Genomic DNA, 20,559 nt, shown 5'->3' with positions numbered 1-20,559 from the left:
TTTTAGAAAGTTCAATGTCTCCTGAATAAGGATCCAGCGTATAACATTGAAATAAGGGTCCCATTTGCTTGTAATTGTTATCGAAACAATAGGTGCATTATTTACAGCCAAAACACAACAGGTGGATAGGGAAAAAAATTTAAGTTATAGATATCATCATAAAACTTTTCCAGTTTTTCACTATCATAGAGGCAAACATTTTTTGTATTACAAGTTTTCTGAAATTTCATGTTTACATATGCAAATGAGGCATTATCTACTTAAATATGTGCTAATTCGCATAATCTAACCTTTTATATCGGAATTGAAATCCACAGACTAGTGGATAGTCAGTGTAGAAAAATTAACAGTTGTGCTTTGTATTTTCTTTGCACTGATCTACAGTGTTGGGGAGTAGTTAGTGACGCTACAGACACAACTACATTTTCTGTAGTTCAGTTACTTTTAAAACATTGTAGCTTTAACAGTAGTTAAATACTTTTCCCAGCATTAAGCGTTGTAGCGCAACCACACTACATTGCGTTGTGCCTCATCCGTAATGCCTTTAGCTGTGCACAGCTAAACGGAATCTGGGACCTGCACCTTTGTGCATTCCAGCAAATGTTGCCCTATTTCATGTGCTATAACCACATCAACTATGCTTGGTGGGGGACAATCTACTGAATGAGATGAACCAACTTCCACAGCCTGTGAAGGAGTTTGAGGCTGGAAACTTGTAGTCAAGCGCTCTTTACATCGCTTCAACCAAGTGGATCCCGATCATAGTCACGAGTGGCTACTAGGCTGTATTGGAAAAAGGGAGGAATTGTTGGTATCACAAAGATATCTTCAGCTCTTGGCAGATGGGCTCTGTCTTTCAACTTCCGATCCCATCTTGCCCATGACACAAAAGTTGCCATTGGTCTGGATACAGATGATGCCTACATCCACAATGAAACCACAAAGGGCAGAATGAAACAGGACTCAATAGATGAAGATGCTTTGCTTGCAGTATTGCAAAGATTTGGTCTCTTTTCGCTAACCTGCCCCAGACACTGCAAAACATTGCAAACAAAGACTTTGCCACCCAGGATATTGAAGATGAGCTGTTGACAGCTACACAGAAAGGGCAAAGTCAACTGGATACATTTGTAGAGGAGAGACTGTTGCCATCTGAGGGAAGAAGAGTCACTTTTGCTTCCCTGTTTGAAGTTCAACAGTCAGACCCAATCACTGGGAAGGCAAAAACTGTCTAGGCAGACAGAAACACTCTACAGTGCCTCATTGCTGCATATGATGCAGGACGCCCAGTCAACCTCAAAAGTATTATTATGCATGAACTATTCGTTGTACCTCTGTCCTTGGCAGAAGTTAATGGACAGCTTTGTTCAGGTTCAAAGGCGATACTTGCTAAAGTCTTGAATGCTGACATTCCATGTCCCAACCACCTTGGTGCCACAGACCTACAAGATGAATCAATGCTTATCAGTGATGGTCAAGCTTTGGTCATTGCTATTGTGAAGCCACAAGAAGCAAAGACTTTTGGAGATCTGGCAGACATTTCAGCAAATTGATGTTCTGTTTGATCGCTACCATACACAATCAACAGTGGAACACGTAAAAGGCATAAGAAGAAGAAGAAGAAAGTATCTCTATTTGTAATGAATTTATTAATGCATTAAACATGTTTACGTGTTTATTTTTTGTTTTTATACCACCCAGTGACTGATGCCACCAAATTGAGATCCAGCACCACCAGCTGTACAACTTGGTGGCGCCAGTGCCACCTCTCTCAAATGTTAGTCTGTAACCCAGCAGCTATTTCTGCCAACCCCTGAAACCATAGGATGGAAGACAAGAGGGGAATTTCCTTACTCCTCAACTCATGTCACTACCCCCAGTTCCAGATGCCTGTGAGAAGTTAATCACCTGTGCCTGCACCACTGGGTGCAAGATAGCCCGATGCAGCTGCAAGCCTAATCCATTCACTGCATCTTGCATATTCAGATAGTCCAATGATACTTTTATGTACAAATAACTTTTAGAATATCTAATCACAGTATTGTTGCTTGATTTTGTTGAAATTTCAGAGTTACAGCCGCAATTTAAACATTAAAAACGGTCCCTTTCATGTTAAAGGCGGAGTCCACGATGTTTGAAAAACGCGTTGGAAAAGGAGACGGGCCGACTACCAAAACACACTTATAGCCAATCAAATCAAATCAAATGCCGGGTTGCGTATGTGTGGGGCGGGTCTATCAACAGAAGGTCCAGATTCTAGTGGGGGAGGGGCGTGTTTGTTTGGGTGATTTCAAATATCAAAATTGGCTTTCAAACATCGTGGACTCCGCCTTTAATGTTGTTTTTTAATTTTTTACATGTTTAAATATTCTGAGAATGCACAGTTTAGTTCTAATGTTTAATGTTTAAACGGCAATAAATGCATTAAAATGATTTTTTGGCAGCCATTTTGTTTTTATTGTTTATGCCAAAACAGTGATGTTTAAAACGTGTTATATGGCAGAAATGGATTCAGCACCTAAAAATCATATAGAAACAACACTTGAAGTACTTTTCCTTAAAAATGCCTACTGGATCTTATCCAGGGCTATTTATCTATTTTGGGACTTGACTAGTACATTGCCTTTAATCTACTGGCATCCTTTCAAGTAGTTTTTCAGGATATTTAGAAATTTATTGTACACCTATCATAAAAATACTGTAAAACCAACTATACAGGGAACAATAAAATGGTGAGTGAGTTTTGATATACAATATTACTCACCTGAACTAACACAATGGCAAAAATGTGCCTTACAGCCTAAACTCACACTATTACAATACTTTAGATTGTTGTTCAGGAATGTATGAATATTAAAAATGAATGTTAAATATTCATCTAAACAGTTAGCTGTGTCTTAAGTGAATGTAAACAGACAGAGACATTTTGATGATGCAAGCCACAATGAAACAGATACAATATTTTGACAATGTAAATAGACCTTATAGATAAGCTGCTTTTAATAATTCCATTCATTTTAATCAAACATCCATAAATGTTTAACAATAAGACTTACTACAGCATCCTCATGGGGTGCCTGATCACCAACCACCAACATAACAGGACACTTGAAAGAGACACATGAGGAAAATGTTAACTCCAGATACCCACACATTTTAGATTGCCCTTTTACCGTACGCGCAGCTCATCACCGTGTTGAGTCGCATCTAGGACAACTCGGAGGTATCGTAAACTGGAAGTGCACATTAAATAGCGCAAGCCTAGTCAGATAGCATCTACTTTAAAGTGCAAAATATACGTTAGCAGCCAGTGTTAATTATTAATGATTTGGGACAAATATGATGTTATTTAATGTGAAACTATGTGAATGGAGCTCTGTGGCGTGACCGGGGTGTTGAGCAACTTCCTGAGTCGTAGCTGGGCGCTGCACACAGGCGCCACCTGTTGGCACAGGTGTGCGTATACTCATAGAAAACAATGTGTTAGATTTTTTTAGAATGGCACGGTGCTGAGCTGTGCGGCGCTGAGCTGCGCGTCCGGTGTGCGACCCCCTTAAGGCAACTGTACAATAATGATGCTGTCTAATCAGCATCTTGATATGCCACACCTGTGAGGTGGATGGATTATCTCGGGAAAACAGAAGAAAAAAAAGTGTTGCGTTTAATTTTGTTCAGTGTAGAAAGGCACTGCATTCTAGATTAAAATAATCACACATACTTGAAACTGTTGTTTCTGTCAATGTTCAGATCTCCGAGCCTGTGAGACATAAAAAACAAAAGTCTGAATATTCTGTGCCCAAATTACATATGTAAGTTTTTTTATTCTTTATGTGTGTGTGTGTGTGTGTGTTTATACCCAAGGTAACTTTTCCAAAAGAGTTCAATGTTGTTGAGGTTGGGTGCTTTAATGATTCTTTCTTTGTGAGACTGAATGAGCTCTGTATTTGCTGAAATCTCTTCCTGTATAAAAACACATGAAAGTCAGTATTTCATATTTACAAAGTTTTTTCAAAGCACTACACCAGTGTTTCTCAACTCCAGTCCTTGCGACCCCCCTCCCAGAATGTTTTTCGTTGTCTCTCTATATAAACAATGGCAAATCAGCCCTCTTTCATAAGGCTTGCTCGACTTCATGTGGCACCGCACAGAACGATCAGAACGTAACATCACAGTACTGCGAGTGCATTTTGAAAGCATACAAAGTCCTATACTCTCAAATCATTATCACTTGACTGTGATGTCACACGCCGATCAGTCTATGCAGCACTGCTAAAGTTGAGGAAACCTGTTTCCCTAATAAGCACAATAACAAGCTGATGACTTGAATCAGGTGTTTTATATAGAGGGTAATGCATTAACTCGCCCTGTTAAGTGGCAAGCGTTCAACAAAATGCTTGGTTTTCATAGCAACTGCTGCGAAAATGCCAGTAAAACTGACTATTATCAGCTTAAACTGAATTTAGTTGGACTGAATAGCAGAGGTGGACAATACTTAGTTACATTAGTTACATTTTCCAAGCATCTGTGCTTTATTAGGGTGTTTGTTTGTAATGGAAAAATGTATTCTACACTGCATTCTAAAGTTTTCAGCAAGTTTTCGCACTGAACACTCACTCTGCTGCTCTGTCTTTTGCCACTCAGTGGGCATAACCGCAGTCACTTTCGCCAAAGGTGATGTCATGTGCATACCCTCTAAAGGGAGACATTGGGAAGTGTCAGAATTTGAGAGGATTGAAAGAGCACCTGACTATAAGCTTGAGATTTTGACTTTTACATTGTTGAGATATCTGTGTGTTCTCATGTTTTTGAAATCAGTTGACAACTGTTTTGAAATTTGCTGAGAAATATAAATTGTATTATGACTTTCATCCAGACAAACTGCAGCTCAACTCCTTTCTTGTATGCATTTATAGGGCAGTCTTTCCTGGTCAATAAACAGTGTCAATGTTGACGAATGATTTAGTGGTCAATTCTATGTATGTCTATGGATAAAGGTCACTAGTGTCAGTTGCACAACTTTAAATCAGGGGAGTGGAGTTCACACAGTTCATAGTTTATGTATCAGCCAGATTTTATTACATGCACACACAAACATACATACAGACCTGACTGAAGAGATGATTCAGAATTTGGTCAGAAAGGGAAGACGTCAGGTTGGAGAGCTGGAAAAAAGTAATAATCACAAAAAATTGTTTTATTATAGATATCAGTTATCTCACCTATGGGCCCTTTGTATCCCATTCTTACTGAAGATGCAATATTTAAGCTTTCCATTTTGCTACTTGACATTTACATTGGGGTGGGGAGTGAAGCTATTTTATGCATTCTGACTTATTAACACTGTTAAAGAGATGGATTCCTCATGCTAAACATAAAAAAGCAGTTGGACATGACAGAGTATTTCTGAGACTTTGCCTGTGACGACTGCACTTTGGGGCAGTTGTAGCCTAGTGGTTAGAGCATCAGGCTTGTAACCTGAGAGTTGCTGGTTTAAGGCTCACGGCTCGGTTGCAACTGTGCACCTTACTCCCTGGGTGCTGGGATAGCTGCCCATTGCTCTGGGTGTGTGTTCATGATTTGCAGTGCATGTGTTTACTACTCACCAGGATGAGTTAAATGCAGAGGACACATTTCGAGTATGTGTTGCATGCTTGTCACTTTTCACATTTTTGTTTTTTCCGAACACTAAAAGATTAATATCTAAGAATCTTGCTTTATTTCTTTTATGGGCATTTTCAATGCTGGAAGTACAGTAAAAGTCCTTATATGGGCACTTCAATCTGAATAGCATACGCACACACCAAATAAGAGCTGACATGAAATCAATGTCACCAGAAAAGATTGTTTTTGTTTGTGATGGAAATTTAAGCTTGTTAGTGAACCCAGCATTATGAAAACAGTGGATATAGTTTGTTTATCTGGGATAGCAGCGGAGCAAGTGTTCTTGTTTAAAGCTGGATTTTGATGAAATGGGGCGGTTCCAACGAAGTCATGAGTCAATCGTTGCGTATGTGCATATAATTTAAAGGTAATCATAAATTGTCCAGAGATAGTTACATAATGTTTTGTGTGTGTTGCTTGCTCGTAACTTGCTTCGCCCACTGTACGCCTCAAGGGGCTCTGGTTTTTCCGGGAAACTAGCAGTATAGCTGATATGTCTTTTATAAATCTGATAAAAGTAAAGAATCTTTGGAGATGTGAAGAATGCAATACTACTGTATAGGTCGTCAAGATTAACATGAGACTGTGTAATCATTTCTTCATAATTTCTATCTGAAGCTTTTAAATGTCTTTGTTCCAGACTTTAATTTTTAAGCTTTAAATATATTGAAATGATAACGGAGCAGTTTCCAGGACAGGATTTAGATTAATCCAGGTCCAGGCCTTAGTTATATTAGGACACTTAAGTAGTTTTTACAAACATACCTTACAAAACACACTACTGGTGTGCATCTTGGGACAAAACAATGACACTAATATTTTTTAAGATGTCAATGCAATTTGTTTTTAAATGAATGCACCTCAAATATGCATTTTAATCTGGAACTAGGATAAACCCTGTCTGGGAAACCACCCCTACATGTTTAAACAGAATTACGATGATCAGAATAAAAAAATAAAGCACAAGGAAACAATTCTGGTTCCCGGTAATTCATAGTGTGAAAATGTTTTAAATAAATGTTTCGACAAATGTTTTCCATAAATGTTTCCACAATCAACAATTGTACTACATGTGTCATGGGTTTGGTCTGACCAACCCGGGAATCTGTTGTCAGCCTGTTTTGTTGTCTAGGAGGCTTTCGTTTGACAGCTCTTCATGTGCTCCGCTGTCATTGTGTCTCTCCCCGCCCTCTTGTTGCCCCGTTAATCATCTCATTATTGTTTCACTGCCCTCACATGTCACTAGATTCAATCCCCTTATTAGTTTTTCTATTATGTTCCTGTGCTGTCACGGTAGCCTGCTAGTAAATCAAGGCCTTGGACACACTGGAAAATGTTTACATCTTAAGCCCTATTCGCAGGGGATTAGTATTACCTGGTGACCTCTAGTGATTTGTAATAATTGCAGAGGTTGTCTGTGATCTTAATCCCGTGTGAATCAGCCTCTTTGTAATCTGGCCAGGATTTGGTTGGGGCATATATCATTTTTCAGGGCTTTTTGGTACCTGTGCGCCAGTAACAGTCCAACTGGTCTCTGTTTTCCCTCTACTGGCCTAACCTACCCCACTGTGAAAACTATGAAAATTTTCTTGTACTATTCTGATTGTGTTCTTGAATTTCTTATTGTTAATAATCTAGTTTGTTTTCTTACGTGCAACTGAGTCCTGACGTTATCAAGTTTTTAATATTTATCAAAGAGGTAGAAATGTCACTAACGACTGTACTAATATTTTTATTATGTATGCCTATACATCAATGTGTGTACACATGCAAGTGTATGCGCCCACACATACAAACATTCTATAACCACCGCAGTGAATTGGTGCATTACCGTCACAGCACTATATGTGCAGCTGGAAGCATTGTACAAACTGATTAACCACCTAATACTGACATCATATTGTGACAAACCTTATGGGCAGCCCAGTCCATCCAACCTCGTGCATTCATGTCAACATTGATTAGAACAAGACCTTCCACAACATCAGGTTTACTTATCTGTGTGACAGAGAAATTGAGATATTATTTGTCACTCAGTGTACACTACACACTTTCATGTTTCAGGTCTGCAGCTAGCCCGCAACAAAGAGTCATACGTTGAACCTGCAAACACACACACACACACACACACACACACACACACACACACACACACACACACACACGTAGTAAGTAGTAACCGTGTAATACACAGAATAGCTTTAACAGCAGATGATAGTCTTTGACAGGATTTTTGGATTACCAAAGTGCACACAGAAAGACTAGCAACTCACAGTGAACTTAGACAGAATGTAAGCTCCAGCTCCTACACCAACACCGATAACTGTCCGGAAACTAAACAAGAATGATACAAGAATCATTTACAGGCATTTTTCGTATTTTGCAGGTGTCAATCATTTTATGACTTGTTTTGACTTACTTGAAATATTGTAGGACAGCAGGAAGCATATCAGAAATTTGATCCATGTTCGGATACTGATATCTATCAAGTAAAGAAAGAACATCTTTGTTTACGCAGAATAAAAATATATTTATCCTCATGTCTTTTCATGTCGTCTCTGCATTAAACATTATGTAAACACCTTTTTAAGAGGTGAAGGTAGCTTGACAGCCATCAAATGGTCTTTTTTATGAATATTGACTTTTGTAACTAAATTTTCAGACTTAATTTTTCAGCAAATACCCTGCAGGATAATCTGCTGCCCCCTCTTCTTGTCCTGGAATGTCCACGTGGACCACAGTGAAGTTCTTCACAATCTCCTGCATCTCCTCAAAGTTAAACAAAGTGGAGAAACAGCTTTTACCTGAGAAAAGAATACAAGAGATAAAAAATAAAATCTGAGCGATTAGCACATGTTTTAATCCAGGGGTGTTAAAGAAACAATTTAGTCAAGACTGGATTATCCAATGGGCATTAAGGGGCACACACGCAGTTGGGGCAGCTGATGGCATAAACATTTTTCCTCATGCATAGATCAATTGGTGTTGCACTACATCAGATGTCACCACGAACTAACCCCGCCTCACTTTCTCAAATTCCGAGCAAATAAGAGATTTCACAGAAGTTCGGCGGTTCGAGTTTCACAGCAGGTTGTGACTGAGGTGCACTTGAGCCAGACACCTTAACCCCAGCTGCTCCCCGGGTCGCTGCTGTGAGTGTGTTTACAACTTGCACTGTGTGTGTTCACTACCCACTGGGATGGGTTAAATGCAGAGGTCAGATTTCGAGTATGGGTTACCATAACTGTCAAAACATGTCACATTTCATATTGTAGATCGTAAAACTACTCAAACCCAGTATGGGGACTGAAAGACCAGAACAACACAGGCTCCAGAGAGTCTGGAGGTTAAAATTCCCTCCAGATCATTATCAGCATCTCTGACACCAACAGGACAGTTTACAGCGCCCTTTACAAGAGTGACTCTCCACAGCAAAAAGTCCAGTGTTAAATAAACTCTCACAGAGTTGATTTCAACACTTTTCAGAGTTTATAATAGTTCCACACTTATCAGAGTTAAATTAACACTTTCAAGAGTAAAATTTGAAATTAAAACTAGGCCAGAGTTTCTTTGACTCACAAAAGTGATGGAGATCGACCGATACTCATTTTTTAACAGATACCGATAACAAATATTTGGTTGCTTATGTGCCCGATAACCGATATGCTGAACCGATTTTTATTTACTGTTATACTTCTGTTTTTGACATAATTACTACAACACTACTGAACTGAACAAACCCTTATAATAATAATAATAATCATCATCATAATCGCTCCCTCTTTGCATACAAAGTAATAAATAGGGGGGTCTGAAACAGTGAAGAATAATATTAATTTAATGAATAATATAGAGACTATATTCCCAATACATGGACCATTCCAAACACCCCTATCATTTCATCAGAAATGGACTGATCCAAAGTTCGCGCTGCGGTTTCCAGGTAACGGAGCGGGAGAGAGAGAAAAGTATAGTGGAGTTGGCTGCAGGCTGCATGTTGTACATAGTTTATAGAGTAAAACAGGTGGATTAAGTGCCTTTTTTGAGATATCTTTGTCTTGACCAGCAACATGTAGCTTTCAGCAATCCAACCAGTAGTTAGCAAAGAGATTTTACAAATAATATCATTGACTGGAATAATACATTCAGGAAAGTAACAAACAAAACGGCTTATATATCATTGAATTTCTTAACTGGTAATGTTATTTGATGTCAGAATAATTAATATTTTGTTGTTATAGCTTATGAAATTGCTGTTGACTGCGCTGTTTATTTACACTGTAAAAAATTACCGTAAATTTACGGCCTAATTTTACGGTACTGAACTGTTTTATAAAATTACAGTGTCTTGCCGTAAATGGTTGCATGAGCAGTGGGCGTGGGGGGAGGAACTGCACTGAAATTACTGAGTGGTATGTGTTGGCCACTTATTAATATGCATTTTCTGTCTGGACTTGTATTATAAAGACTGAATACTTTTGAAACGTCATCAGTAGATGGCCAAGTAGTGTTCAAATTCAAAGTTAACATCTAGCAAAGAACAGTTAAAATCTTAGATGTGTTCCTACATCACCTTTAACCGAGGACCCTTAACATGGTTTTACTACAGTAAACGTCTGTTTTGGACTGCATAACTATTTTAATATAACCATAATGTCCATAAAAGGGTCTGTTCATTCAATAATCCGGGCAAAATCTGCATGAACGTATACGTAGAAATAATATTGAGGACACTGCACAATAATGAAACCTTTAGTTAAAGTCGATTAATATTTCTGTTTTTATTAAATAAATATTCTATGTTAAATGGGCTCTAAACAGGCAATTTCGGTCCCGGACGCAGCACTGGAAGAAGCACTTTACTTTCATCTTTTATAGCTTTATTTACTTTTATTATGTTATTTTTGGCGGAGGCGCGTAAGGCGCGTGTCCGTCCCTCGAATGCTTTGTGATCACGTGATTATTCAAACGGGAGACGCGCGATCTGGATTAACCGCTATTCTCCTCAGACGAGTGATGACCTCTGTGGTATTATGAGGTAAGTTTCTTTACATTTGTGGTTACTTTATTGAAATTAGTTCACAGTGATGTTTATTCAGTTGTCTGTATATTTCGATATGACTAATATATGATAAACCGTTGACCGTTGGTTCGTGTCGCTCGAGCGCTAAATGGGGGAGCTGAGCTCGGCGCAGCTGTGAGCTAATGGAGATCTTTTATTTGTCTTTATCGTTTATAAAAATGTGTTATGCATGTTCTTAAAAGTATTTAACATAGTTTAGTTAATTATAACGCAAGTTTTCTCCAAGTATTGCAATGTGGGCTTGGTTCAGCTCCCGCATAGATTGACTGAGCTCGTGAGCTAACGTTTGTGGAGATCTTTTAACTTATTAGTCTTTATATCTTTTATAAAAATGTGTTGTACTTGTTGTTAAATGTATTTGACATTGTTTAGTTAATTAAAACGCAGGTTAACTACAAGTATTGCAATATGGGATTTGTTCAACAGCCCCCTCTTATGAAAAACAACGTTAAAGTTTTACAGTAAACTTAAACGAGCTAAAGGCCATTCTGAATTAATAACTGTTGTATATTTATGGTTACTTCTTTCAGATTCCTTTCTTGGTGTGTCTTGATGTTTTATATTGGCTAAAGACAAGAGTAAGTATTACTTTGTTTATATTTGCACAGCCACCAGAATCAAACACAAGTCAAGTGCTCAAAAGTGAAATGTGAAATCTTTATGATGCAATGGATAAATGAAATCGCAATAACTGATGAAATAGTCAGACCTCACTTTGACTTGATGTACAGTTTGAGCGAAGTCAGAACACAGCTCATTCACACAAATCAAATCACTTTCAAACTTAAAGGGATAGTTCACCCAAAAATAAACATTATGTTATCATTTACTCAGACTCATGTTGTTCAAAACCTGTATGAGTTTCTTTACTGTGTTAAACACAAAAGAAGATGATTTGATAAATGATGAAACGCACAGTAGATTGTACCCATTAACTTCTATGGTAGGAATAAATACTATGGAAGTCAATAGGTACAGTCTACTGTGTGCTTACCATCATTTATCAAAATATCTTTTTTATGTTCAACAAAAAAATTAAGAAACTCAAACAGGCTTTGAGGCCGTGTAAATGATAACAAAATGTTTATTTTTGGGTAAACTATCTCTTTAAGTTTGAAAGTAGGAGTACATTTCATAATTCTCAGTACTCTACTAAAATGGCATTTTGAGAAGCTTGATAAATATGGACCTAGGTGTTTAACTTGATATTAACTTCAGTTTTTACCTTTCCTAACAGTATGTCTGCAAATGCCGGTTCCATGTCACATGGCTTATTCGAGACAAGATCCACAAAAAACTCTGCAGGTGAGTGGTCATCATCATGAGAAATGTGTTTGCTCACTGCAATGTTTAATAGCAGGTTGCAAAACAACTTCAACCACCTACTGTATCAGGAGCCCCATATAGTCTATATGTGCTAGGGCTGAAACGATTCATCGAGTTACTCGATTTACTCGATTCAAAAAATTCCTCGAGGCAAAAATTCTGCATCGAAGCCTCGTTAAATTCCTATGACGCGCACTACACGCGCCAAAATCTGATTCACACGGACCGTTGTTCAATGTTCAGGAAGCACATCATAGCGCGTGGTACATTTTGAATTTAGTTGGCGCGATGGCGGAGCGAATATGTCCATAAACGGCAGAGAGAGACTGTCTTAAGTTTGGGATCATTACATTCAGCATCTGAACTGAAAACATCCACTGTTGTTTCACCAAGCGTCGATGAAACAAGGTAACGTAGCTTCCGCTGATTTTAATCCCATACTGTATTTGTAGCGATGTCGTTATGCGGTTTGACTAGATATGATGTTTAGCTTTGATGTTTTTAAGTAGCAAATGTATTCACGTTCAATTGCAGGACAGTATTAAAAAAGAACCCCTGCCTTGACACACACGCATGCACTACAGGTGTGTGTACCAAAAACGGCACCACAGTGCAATCATATATGGGCAACTTGTAATCTGACATAATCTCTGTTTTATTGGAGTTTAGCATAAGGAAGTTATTCTCTCTCACGCGAGTCAGACCGATCGCGCAATGCATCACATATGCTTAAACTTTTATGTAGCCACGCAACAATAATTTCAGCATGCATTCACTGTATACAGCGGGACGTGATGTTGTGATTTTTCGAACGGATTCTTAACCTAAAATGCACCGCAATGCAAGTGATGCAAACCAAATCCAGCGTTCTATTGAAAAGTAATGTATGTTTTTCTGCAGTACCAAAATGCAGTGAAGCAACTGAGCGTCTGACTAGGGTGTCCTCACGCCCAGAACGCGTGCACACACACAAACACAAGTGCACGTGCGCGCATACACACAGGTTGTTACCATAGCAAATAGGCTCACCCCAGAAATGATATATTATATGTTAGTAGCCTAATGGTAAATGCTGCAGGTGTAGAAATGTACATAAACCAGATATTTACTTTGATGTCAGGGCTAGATTACAGCATGAAACCTGTTGTGCATATTAATAAATTAAAGTGTTTAATTGTTGGCACTGGCACTTATAAACACTAAATGGGTAAAAAATTGAAATAAATAGGCTTATTTCTTGGAGCCAAATACCTCTGTTTTTTTTAGAAATTAAAGCCAAATGCTTGAACATTTTACAGCCAAGTCATTTTCGTTATGCATTATTTGTTTTGGTTGTTTAAAAACACACAAAAAATTATCCGATTACTCGATTAATCGATCGATTCAGTGCTAGATTAATCGATTACAAAAAGAATCGATAGCTGCAGCCCTAATATGTGCCCTCATGCTGTGCACCCGATACAGTAGGTGGCAACCCTCTATTAAACATTAGATGAATAAGAAGGTAATGTGAATGTGGTATTGCTCTGGGGATAGTGTTGTATTAAAGGTTAAAAAAAATTATAAATACTGTTCGGTTTTTCACACAAACCAATTGTTTCATGTCTTAGTATATTAAAGTGTTGTCATGAGCCACATGGTTTAATTTGGATTTGTTTGTGCATGTTTTTTTATTTCTATCAGATTTTGTTACCATCAACTTGCATTATACAACTGACAGACTGAAACGGTTGGACACAAAAATCTACATTTGTGTTCCACTGGAGAAACAAAGTCACCTACATCTTGGATGGCCTGGGGGTAAGCTGATAAACATAAAAAATCATTTTAAGATGAACTATAGCTTTAACTTCGAGCCGATGCTAGAGTTATTCAAGAAAATGTCCAGGGATCAGGGAACATTTTCTGACTTTTAACCCCTAAAAAGTGCATTCATGCTTCACAGAGGTAATCCATACGGCTCCAATAGGTTAAAGCGTAACTAAACCCCTGGTCAGAGCCTGACTCCACCCACTGGCAATATTTGAAAAATGCAAGAAAAGTGGGCAGATCCCAACAGAGATAGAGGGGACGAACTAAGCTCGTAACAAGTGTGTGGTGAGATCGTAACAAGGGCGTGGTAAGCTTAAACCTGCTTACAGACCTGCCAACCTTTACGCATTTTGCGTAACAGATACGCATTTAGACACCAAACTACGCTGCTACGATTTGTCACTTCAAAATACGCGAAAAGCCTTTAATGGCTGTATGTGTGCATTTGCGCACTAGGCAACTCGTCTATGGGTGTTACCGCATTGGGCAGCAACCTGTTGGGAAAAGACGACGTTGACCAATCATAGCGCTAGTTTTAAACTCTTCAAAGCGGAGAGCGGGGAGCCGTCGATACGAATAACGAAAATAACGAAATAGTTTTTCATCTCGGTCCATCTTCATACTGTGACTTGTTTTACAAGGGAGGATGGTTCTAAACACCGTTTTAAAGGTAAATGGGCAGGGTGTGGGAATTGTGAATTGCATCCACCATTGTAATAAGCCTGCCAACCAGGGGCGTCTAGACACCTTTTGCACGTGCCCCAGTGTAAATCTGTTGTACCCAGTGTCCTATGTTGTGCCTCAAGTTTTGAGTGTTTATTTGCCTATATATTCATTGTTATTCGCGGCAAAAACGAGCTATATGAACCGTAATTCACGCTTGTAAACGCGTTGCAGTCCCACAAGACAAACTGGCGCGAGCATGCAGAAATCGATGTCCGCGAGCGGAGGGTCTGTGTTTACTTTTTGTAGCACTCAGCCGCCGCTTACTCAGAAGAGCATGTGATGGCACGCGAGAAAACATGACAAAACAAAAGTACGTTTCTAAATAATATCAATCTTATTCTTACTCGATTGTTACTGGCTCCTGTTGATGTACATGAGATTTGTGCAGAGCAGGGAAATAGAAGCAGAAAGTATATGACGAGGGAGGTAAAGCGAACTATATGCTCAGCCAGTCAAAACCAACCAAGTATAGAGGTTTGCATTATTGCTGAGAAAAACAATGTTTGTGTACTATTCTGTATTGTCAGATTATATGAAATTACTGTTTAGTTCACTAGATCTTGTTTATGACACTACATAAACATGATGGTTTGTTGGTGACCATCAGCATAGACCAGCTTAATTCTCATGATGGTTTGGTGCTGGTTTAGCTGGTGGTAATCAGCATACCAGCACCACCAAGACCAGCATATGTTGTGTTTTGGTGCTGTATGCTGGTGACCACCAGCTAAACCAGCATGGGAATTATGCTGGTTTATGCTGTTTTTTCAGCAGGTTTAAACACTATGCAGATAATATACACAAAATGATCATCCACATATGGTTTTATTGTAGTAGCTAAGTAATGTTATTGTAAATTTGTGTAAAAGACTGATTATAATCAGTACTGTAGAATGCAAATTTGCTAACATGCCATTTATGCATTAAAACATATTAATTCTGTTCATGTTAGGTATGTTAAAGAAAAAGTAGTGGTAGGCATGCTGTGTTTCATTAGAGGTTCATGTCAACGTGCCTGCTGGAATATAAAGCAAGGATATAGCATGCTATTTGTGGATTCTTTGTTATTTATAATGTCCCATGTATTTAAGACATATGCCATAGGCGTTTTTGTTAAATAGGCATATTTTTGGGGATTGCCTTTTCATTAAAAGAGTTCTTTATAGCCTACTTTTATCTTGAAAGACTAGAAATGGTGGTGAGTGGGACCTATGTGCTTAGTAATAAGTTGTAGTGATAAGTGAGCATGTGAACTCAATCACTACTGATCAGCAAACGTGCCTGACCTCGCGCCGCGCCGCTGCGGTAAGTTGCTACTCAAAAATTTTTTCCAAGGTTGGCAGGTCTGTGCTTACGTCACGAGTCATTTTTTGGACCCAACATCCAATAGGAAAATTCAACTGCAGTAGCCACCGTTCAACCTGAAGAGGGCAGCACTAAGACGTTTTTACATCATATATTGCAGTTTTGAAACACTTTATATCCAAATGTCAAAAAAACTTACTAAAATCAATGAACAGCACTAATAAACCATCATTCTTACAGATCAGTAACTTAAAAAAGTTGGATAAGGGTTTAGTTACTCTTTAATAAAGGTCTTCTGCGGGTAATGGTTGTGATTGTGTAAGAAAAATATTTCAAACTTTATAAATTGTAATAACTAGCTTCCGGTAACGGCACAATCTTGGACACACATGACTCACACGAGTTTTAACGTGGTGAGCGCACTCATTGACATGGGTATGTTGTGCAGCTACTCTTGAGTCCAAGATGGTGTCATTATCAGAATCACTTAGAGTGTACTCACTTTTGTACTCACAAAGGAATATATTTTGAGTAATGTTTGTAAACAAACCGTTCATGTGCCCCACTCACTTCCATAGTAGGAAACAAGAGTACTATGGAAGTGAATGGGGCTCATGAACGGTTTGTCTACAATGATTTCTCAAAATATCTTCCTTTGTATTCCTCAGAACAAAAATATTTAATCAGGTTTGTAACAACATGAGCGTGAGTAAATGATGAGAGAATTTTCCTTTTTGGGGGAACCCTCAACACACTATTACTGCCACATGTAGTATTAAATTTACTTTTAACACACTGCTTACAAAGTTTTTTTTATGTTTATCTTTCAGACTACCTGACCTGTTCCTGTTAAGAGCTAGTCACTCTTTGTGGAATGTTCCTGGCCCATTTTTTTCCACGTTTTTACAAAAGTTTTTTCAATGACCTCAAAATTGATGTGTAAAAATAATAATAAACTTGAATTTGTTTAAATATGTATATAGACTGGGTTATTTTTGCACAAACCTATTTGGTATATTTTATGGTTCCTCATCTTATCTTTGCCATTCTATTATTTAATTACAAAGCAGCAATTTAGAATACGGTAATTAAACAGTAGGATTACAGTATGCAGCTGGAAACCCTGCTGCCAGTATTTTACCGTAAATTTAAAGAACAACCGTAATTTAGAATACGGTAATGAAATCGTAGGATTACGGTACACAGATAAAACATGCTTGCGGTACTTTACTATTAATTTACAGAACAGCCGTAATTTAGAATACGCCAATGAAACCGTAAAATTACGGTGCACTGCTGGAACCCCAGCTGCCAGTACTTTACCGTAAAATTACGGTGAAATTTTTTACAGTGTATGCATTTACTGTATCACGCATTAACTGTATCAAACTGTGACTGCTTGCAGAGGTAATACATAATTAATTAATATTCACATACATTTATTTAGATATTTTAGCAAAATAATGTTTATCTGGTAAATGTTAATAAAGCAATAAACCCCAAGAAGCAGTGGGTTACCAGTGCATTTTATAACAGCTAAGGGGCGTTGTTAGGCACGACGCGAAGCGGAGTGCCTAAACCCCCTTAGCTGTTATAAAATGCACTGTAACCCCACTGCTTTGCGGGGGTTTATTGCGTTTATAAAACGGTTACATCATATGCATAGCAGGAATTCACAAAATAAAACACAAATAAGTTGTAATTATATTAGAACAAATATTACTCTTCCGCAAAACAAAGTAGTTCCTCAGAATCAAGTGTGGCTGCAACAAAGCGGAGTTCCCAACCAACACAGACGCAGCAAAGACACAATGAAAATATGATTTAAGACTGTGGTGTTTATTTTTATAAATCAACATTCATCTAAAATATACATTAACATTTATATCGTGCAGCTGTTGAAGTGATGATCAAATATGCTTGGAATCATGCTTAACGCTTTCCCCATCAGCGTTTTTTTTTTAAGTTGCCACCCAGTTTTAGTTTAATGCCTTACAGAAAAATTATCTTCTTTAAATAAACATAAAATATCAAATGAAAGAACAGACCATCCGCTTTCCAAAAACAACAAAAAAAAACGTTTCAGCCTACCTTCATTTGTTCTCTTATCAGTTATCACCTCTCAAATTTTCAGCTAAAAGCGGAGATAATTCCATTTTTGTGAAGAACTTTAGTAAGAGGTCAGATTCAACGCTGTTGTGTTGAGTAAATGCGTCAGTGTTTAAGTTGGGTAAGATTGCCATCTAGTGGATAATAGCAGAAATATCAATAAGACAAAACAACTCAGAGAACGTTTTCTCTTCATTGACGAAATGGCTCAACAATATAGGGGTGTTTGGAATGGTCCATGTATTGGGAAAGAACAGACCATCCGCTTTCCAAAAACAACAAAAAAAAACGTTTCAGCCTACCTTCATTTGTTCTCTTATCAGTTATCACCTCTCAAATTTTCAGCTAAAAGCGGAGATAATTCCATTTTTGTGAAGAACTTTAGTAAGAGGTCAGATTCAACGCTGTTGTGTTGAGTAAATGCGTCAGTGTTTAAGTAGGGTAAGATTGCCATCTAGTGGATAATAGCGGAAATATCAATAAGACAAAACAACTCAGAGAACGTTTTCTCTTCATTGACGAAATGGCTCAACAATATTTATTGACATTTATCTGGATATCGCCCTAATTGTGCAAATGTAGAAAAATTAAAAAACGATTAAAGACTGTGGTGTTTATTTTCATAAATCAGTACGCAGCAACAGTGGCGCGGTGATACTTGTGATGCGGTCTGAACCGTGGGTTTACCGGGGTATTTTATCACGGCTTAGAACGCGTTTCAACCAATCAGAATGAAGAACAAGAACGAGCCTTTTTATTAAATAACTTAGGGAAAATCTTGTTAAAAGCTAGCTATGTGGTGGCTGTGCTTCAGCCTTCAACCCCGGTTGAACAGCAATATGAACGGGATTTTACGATGCTAATGATAAGCATAAATAACAGAAAATAATTTAGCGTTTTTAATTCCACCAAGCATAAATTCATGGCTGTTTTATTCATGCAAAGCTACGTCGTTATTGGGACCGGATTTTATGGATCAGCGTGACTCTGTGAGTTCGTCTCTAGGACAAGCTGCATACATTGCTTTTAATAAATCCACTTATTTAACATAACATACATTAATGCACAAATAAGATGTGTTATAAATGCCTGCAAATATGTGAAGTAAGTATACTCAAAGACCTTTTAATGAAGTCGCGTCACTCCGCCTTCATATTTGCTGTGCACGCTGCTGCTCTGTGATCTGCTCTCCTCAGATGCGTCCAGCGCGCAATTCTCAATTCTCTTGTTTATCGGTCAATCCGATATTACAAAACCGATATCCGATCATCGGAAAATGCTCAAATATCAGGGAAAATATCGGGAAACAGATATATCGGTCGATCTCTAAAAGGGGTCATATTTTTTTTATGGTGTAAAAATACGTTTTTGGTGTCCCCAGAGTACATAAGTGAAGTTTTAGGTCAAAAAACAATGTTAACATGCTCCACTGAGCATCATTTAATTTGCAAAAATGCAGTGCATATATGCGGACGTGTGCGTCATGGATGTGCCGTCACAAACTGCAAGACTGGTATGGTGTTCCTTATTCTAAGCCTGTGGATGTTTTTCACCGCTTAAAGAGTGTTTGGGAACTTAAAGCACAGATGACAACAGGTTTGCTTGAGACGGCGCAGACACGAAAGTAAAGCTAATCTTGCATTTAGCAACCGAGGTGGAATCTCAAAAAAAGGCTAGGGTACTACGTACTGTACCCAGTGGAAAAGCCCCCAAAAGTGAGCTGACCTGACCCGACCCGTGAGGTACTATGTAATGGAAAAGCGCCATTAGGTGCACTCACATTATCCAAATCAAACCACGCCCAAGCACGTTTGACCTCCCAAAACCTGGTTTGTTTGACTAGTGTGATTGTTCTGCACCGTGCCGGGCGCGGCCTGGGCTCAGGTGAGGAATTGCAAATCTGATATGTACAGCAGGGATACGTGAATGTCTGAGCTGCACAAGCGACAGATCAACTAAGCATTATGATGGCATGTGAGAGAGCTGTGTGTCATTGCGGCCCAAACGACTCAGAATAAAAACCACAGACTTAACATTACGATGGGCTCCAATGTTAAGAGAGCGGAAGGTTAGAGGGGAAGAGGGAGGGGGGACAATCGCACTCGGGCACAGTTGGATTGGTATAATATGACTGAAACCCTTAATGTGAACTGTGCTTTTCTATAGATATATGGTTCAATTACATGACATGTATATATTTGTGTCCAGGGGCATTATTTGATGGGATGGGATGTTTGGCAGCCAATCTGTAGTTAAGATTGTATACACTATATAGTACACATTTTACACAGTAATGTTAGCTAAGCGTAGTTTTTGATATGTTTTAGCTATGATTTGAACTAAGGTAATCTACGTGTTGTTTATTTTGCTTGTTATCAGAAACAAACTACTCTAAAAGGAATTTGTTGTGATTGATTCTTTGTGGAGTTTAACTTACTGAAAATCATGTGTATTGCACAAAAGTTGTTTGTTTGTTATTACTGCTGAAACCGTCTATACGGGACAGACATAGGACCCACAGACCCCACCTCCCATTG

At 38.3% G+C, this 20,559-nt stretch overlaps 1 protein-coding gene and 1 long non-coding RNA gene across 3 annotated transcripts in view; one reads left to right on the top strand and one right to left on the bottom strand.

Annotated features, from left to right (window-relative positions):
* Positions 1 to 20,559, bottom strand: part of LOC129436581 (protein NDRG2) — a 53,925-nt gene that overhangs the window by 9,409 nt on the left and 23,957 nt on the right. For both annotated transcript variants that reach the window (XR_012360250.1, XM_073859716.1), the window contains exons 5-12: positions 8,345 to 8,465; positions 8,081 to 8,143; positions 7,935 to 7,995; positions 7,573 to 7,659; positions 5,106 to 5,162; positions 3,857 to 3,960; positions 3,725 to 3,757; positions 3,057 to 3,114 (exon numbers count right to left, since the gene is read on the bottom strand). Coding sequence is in view for 1 of the 2 variants with exons in the window: in XM_073859716.1 (XP_073715817.1) it covers positions 3,057 to 3,114; positions 3,725 to 3,757; positions 3,857 to 3,960; positions 5,106 to 5,162; positions 7,573 to 7,659; positions 7,935 to 7,995; positions 8,081 to 8,143; positions 8,345 to 8,465 (584 nt within the window). In the remaining variant the exon portion in view is untranslated. The remainder of the gene's footprint in view (positions 1 to 3,056; positions 3,115 to 3,724; positions 3,758 to 3,856; positions 3,961 to 5,105; positions 5,163 to 7,572; positions 7,660 to 7,934; positions 7,996 to 8,080; positions 8,144 to 8,344; positions 8,466 to 20,559) is intronic.
* On the top strand, positions 9,938 to 16,885 carry LOC129453799 (uncharacterized). Its single transcript, XR_012360249.1, has 5 exons — positions 9,938 to 10,699; positions 11,275 to 11,322; positions 11,982 to 12,049; positions 13,754 to 13,870; positions 16,744 to 16,885. It is a non-coding gene; the product is annotated as an uncharacterized lncRNA (long non-coding RNA).

Source organism: Misgurnus anguillicaudatus, chromosome 21 (assembly GCF_027580225.2).
Source record: "Misgurnus anguillicaudatus chromosome 21, ASM2758022v2, whole genome shotgun sequence".
NCBI lineage: Eukaryota > Metazoa > Chordata > Actinopteri > Cypriniformes > Cobitidae > Misgurnus > Misgurnus anguillicaudatus.
The sequence above is the reverse complement of the archived record's forward strand: the minus strand, read 5'-3'. Positions and strand labels throughout refer to the sequence as shown.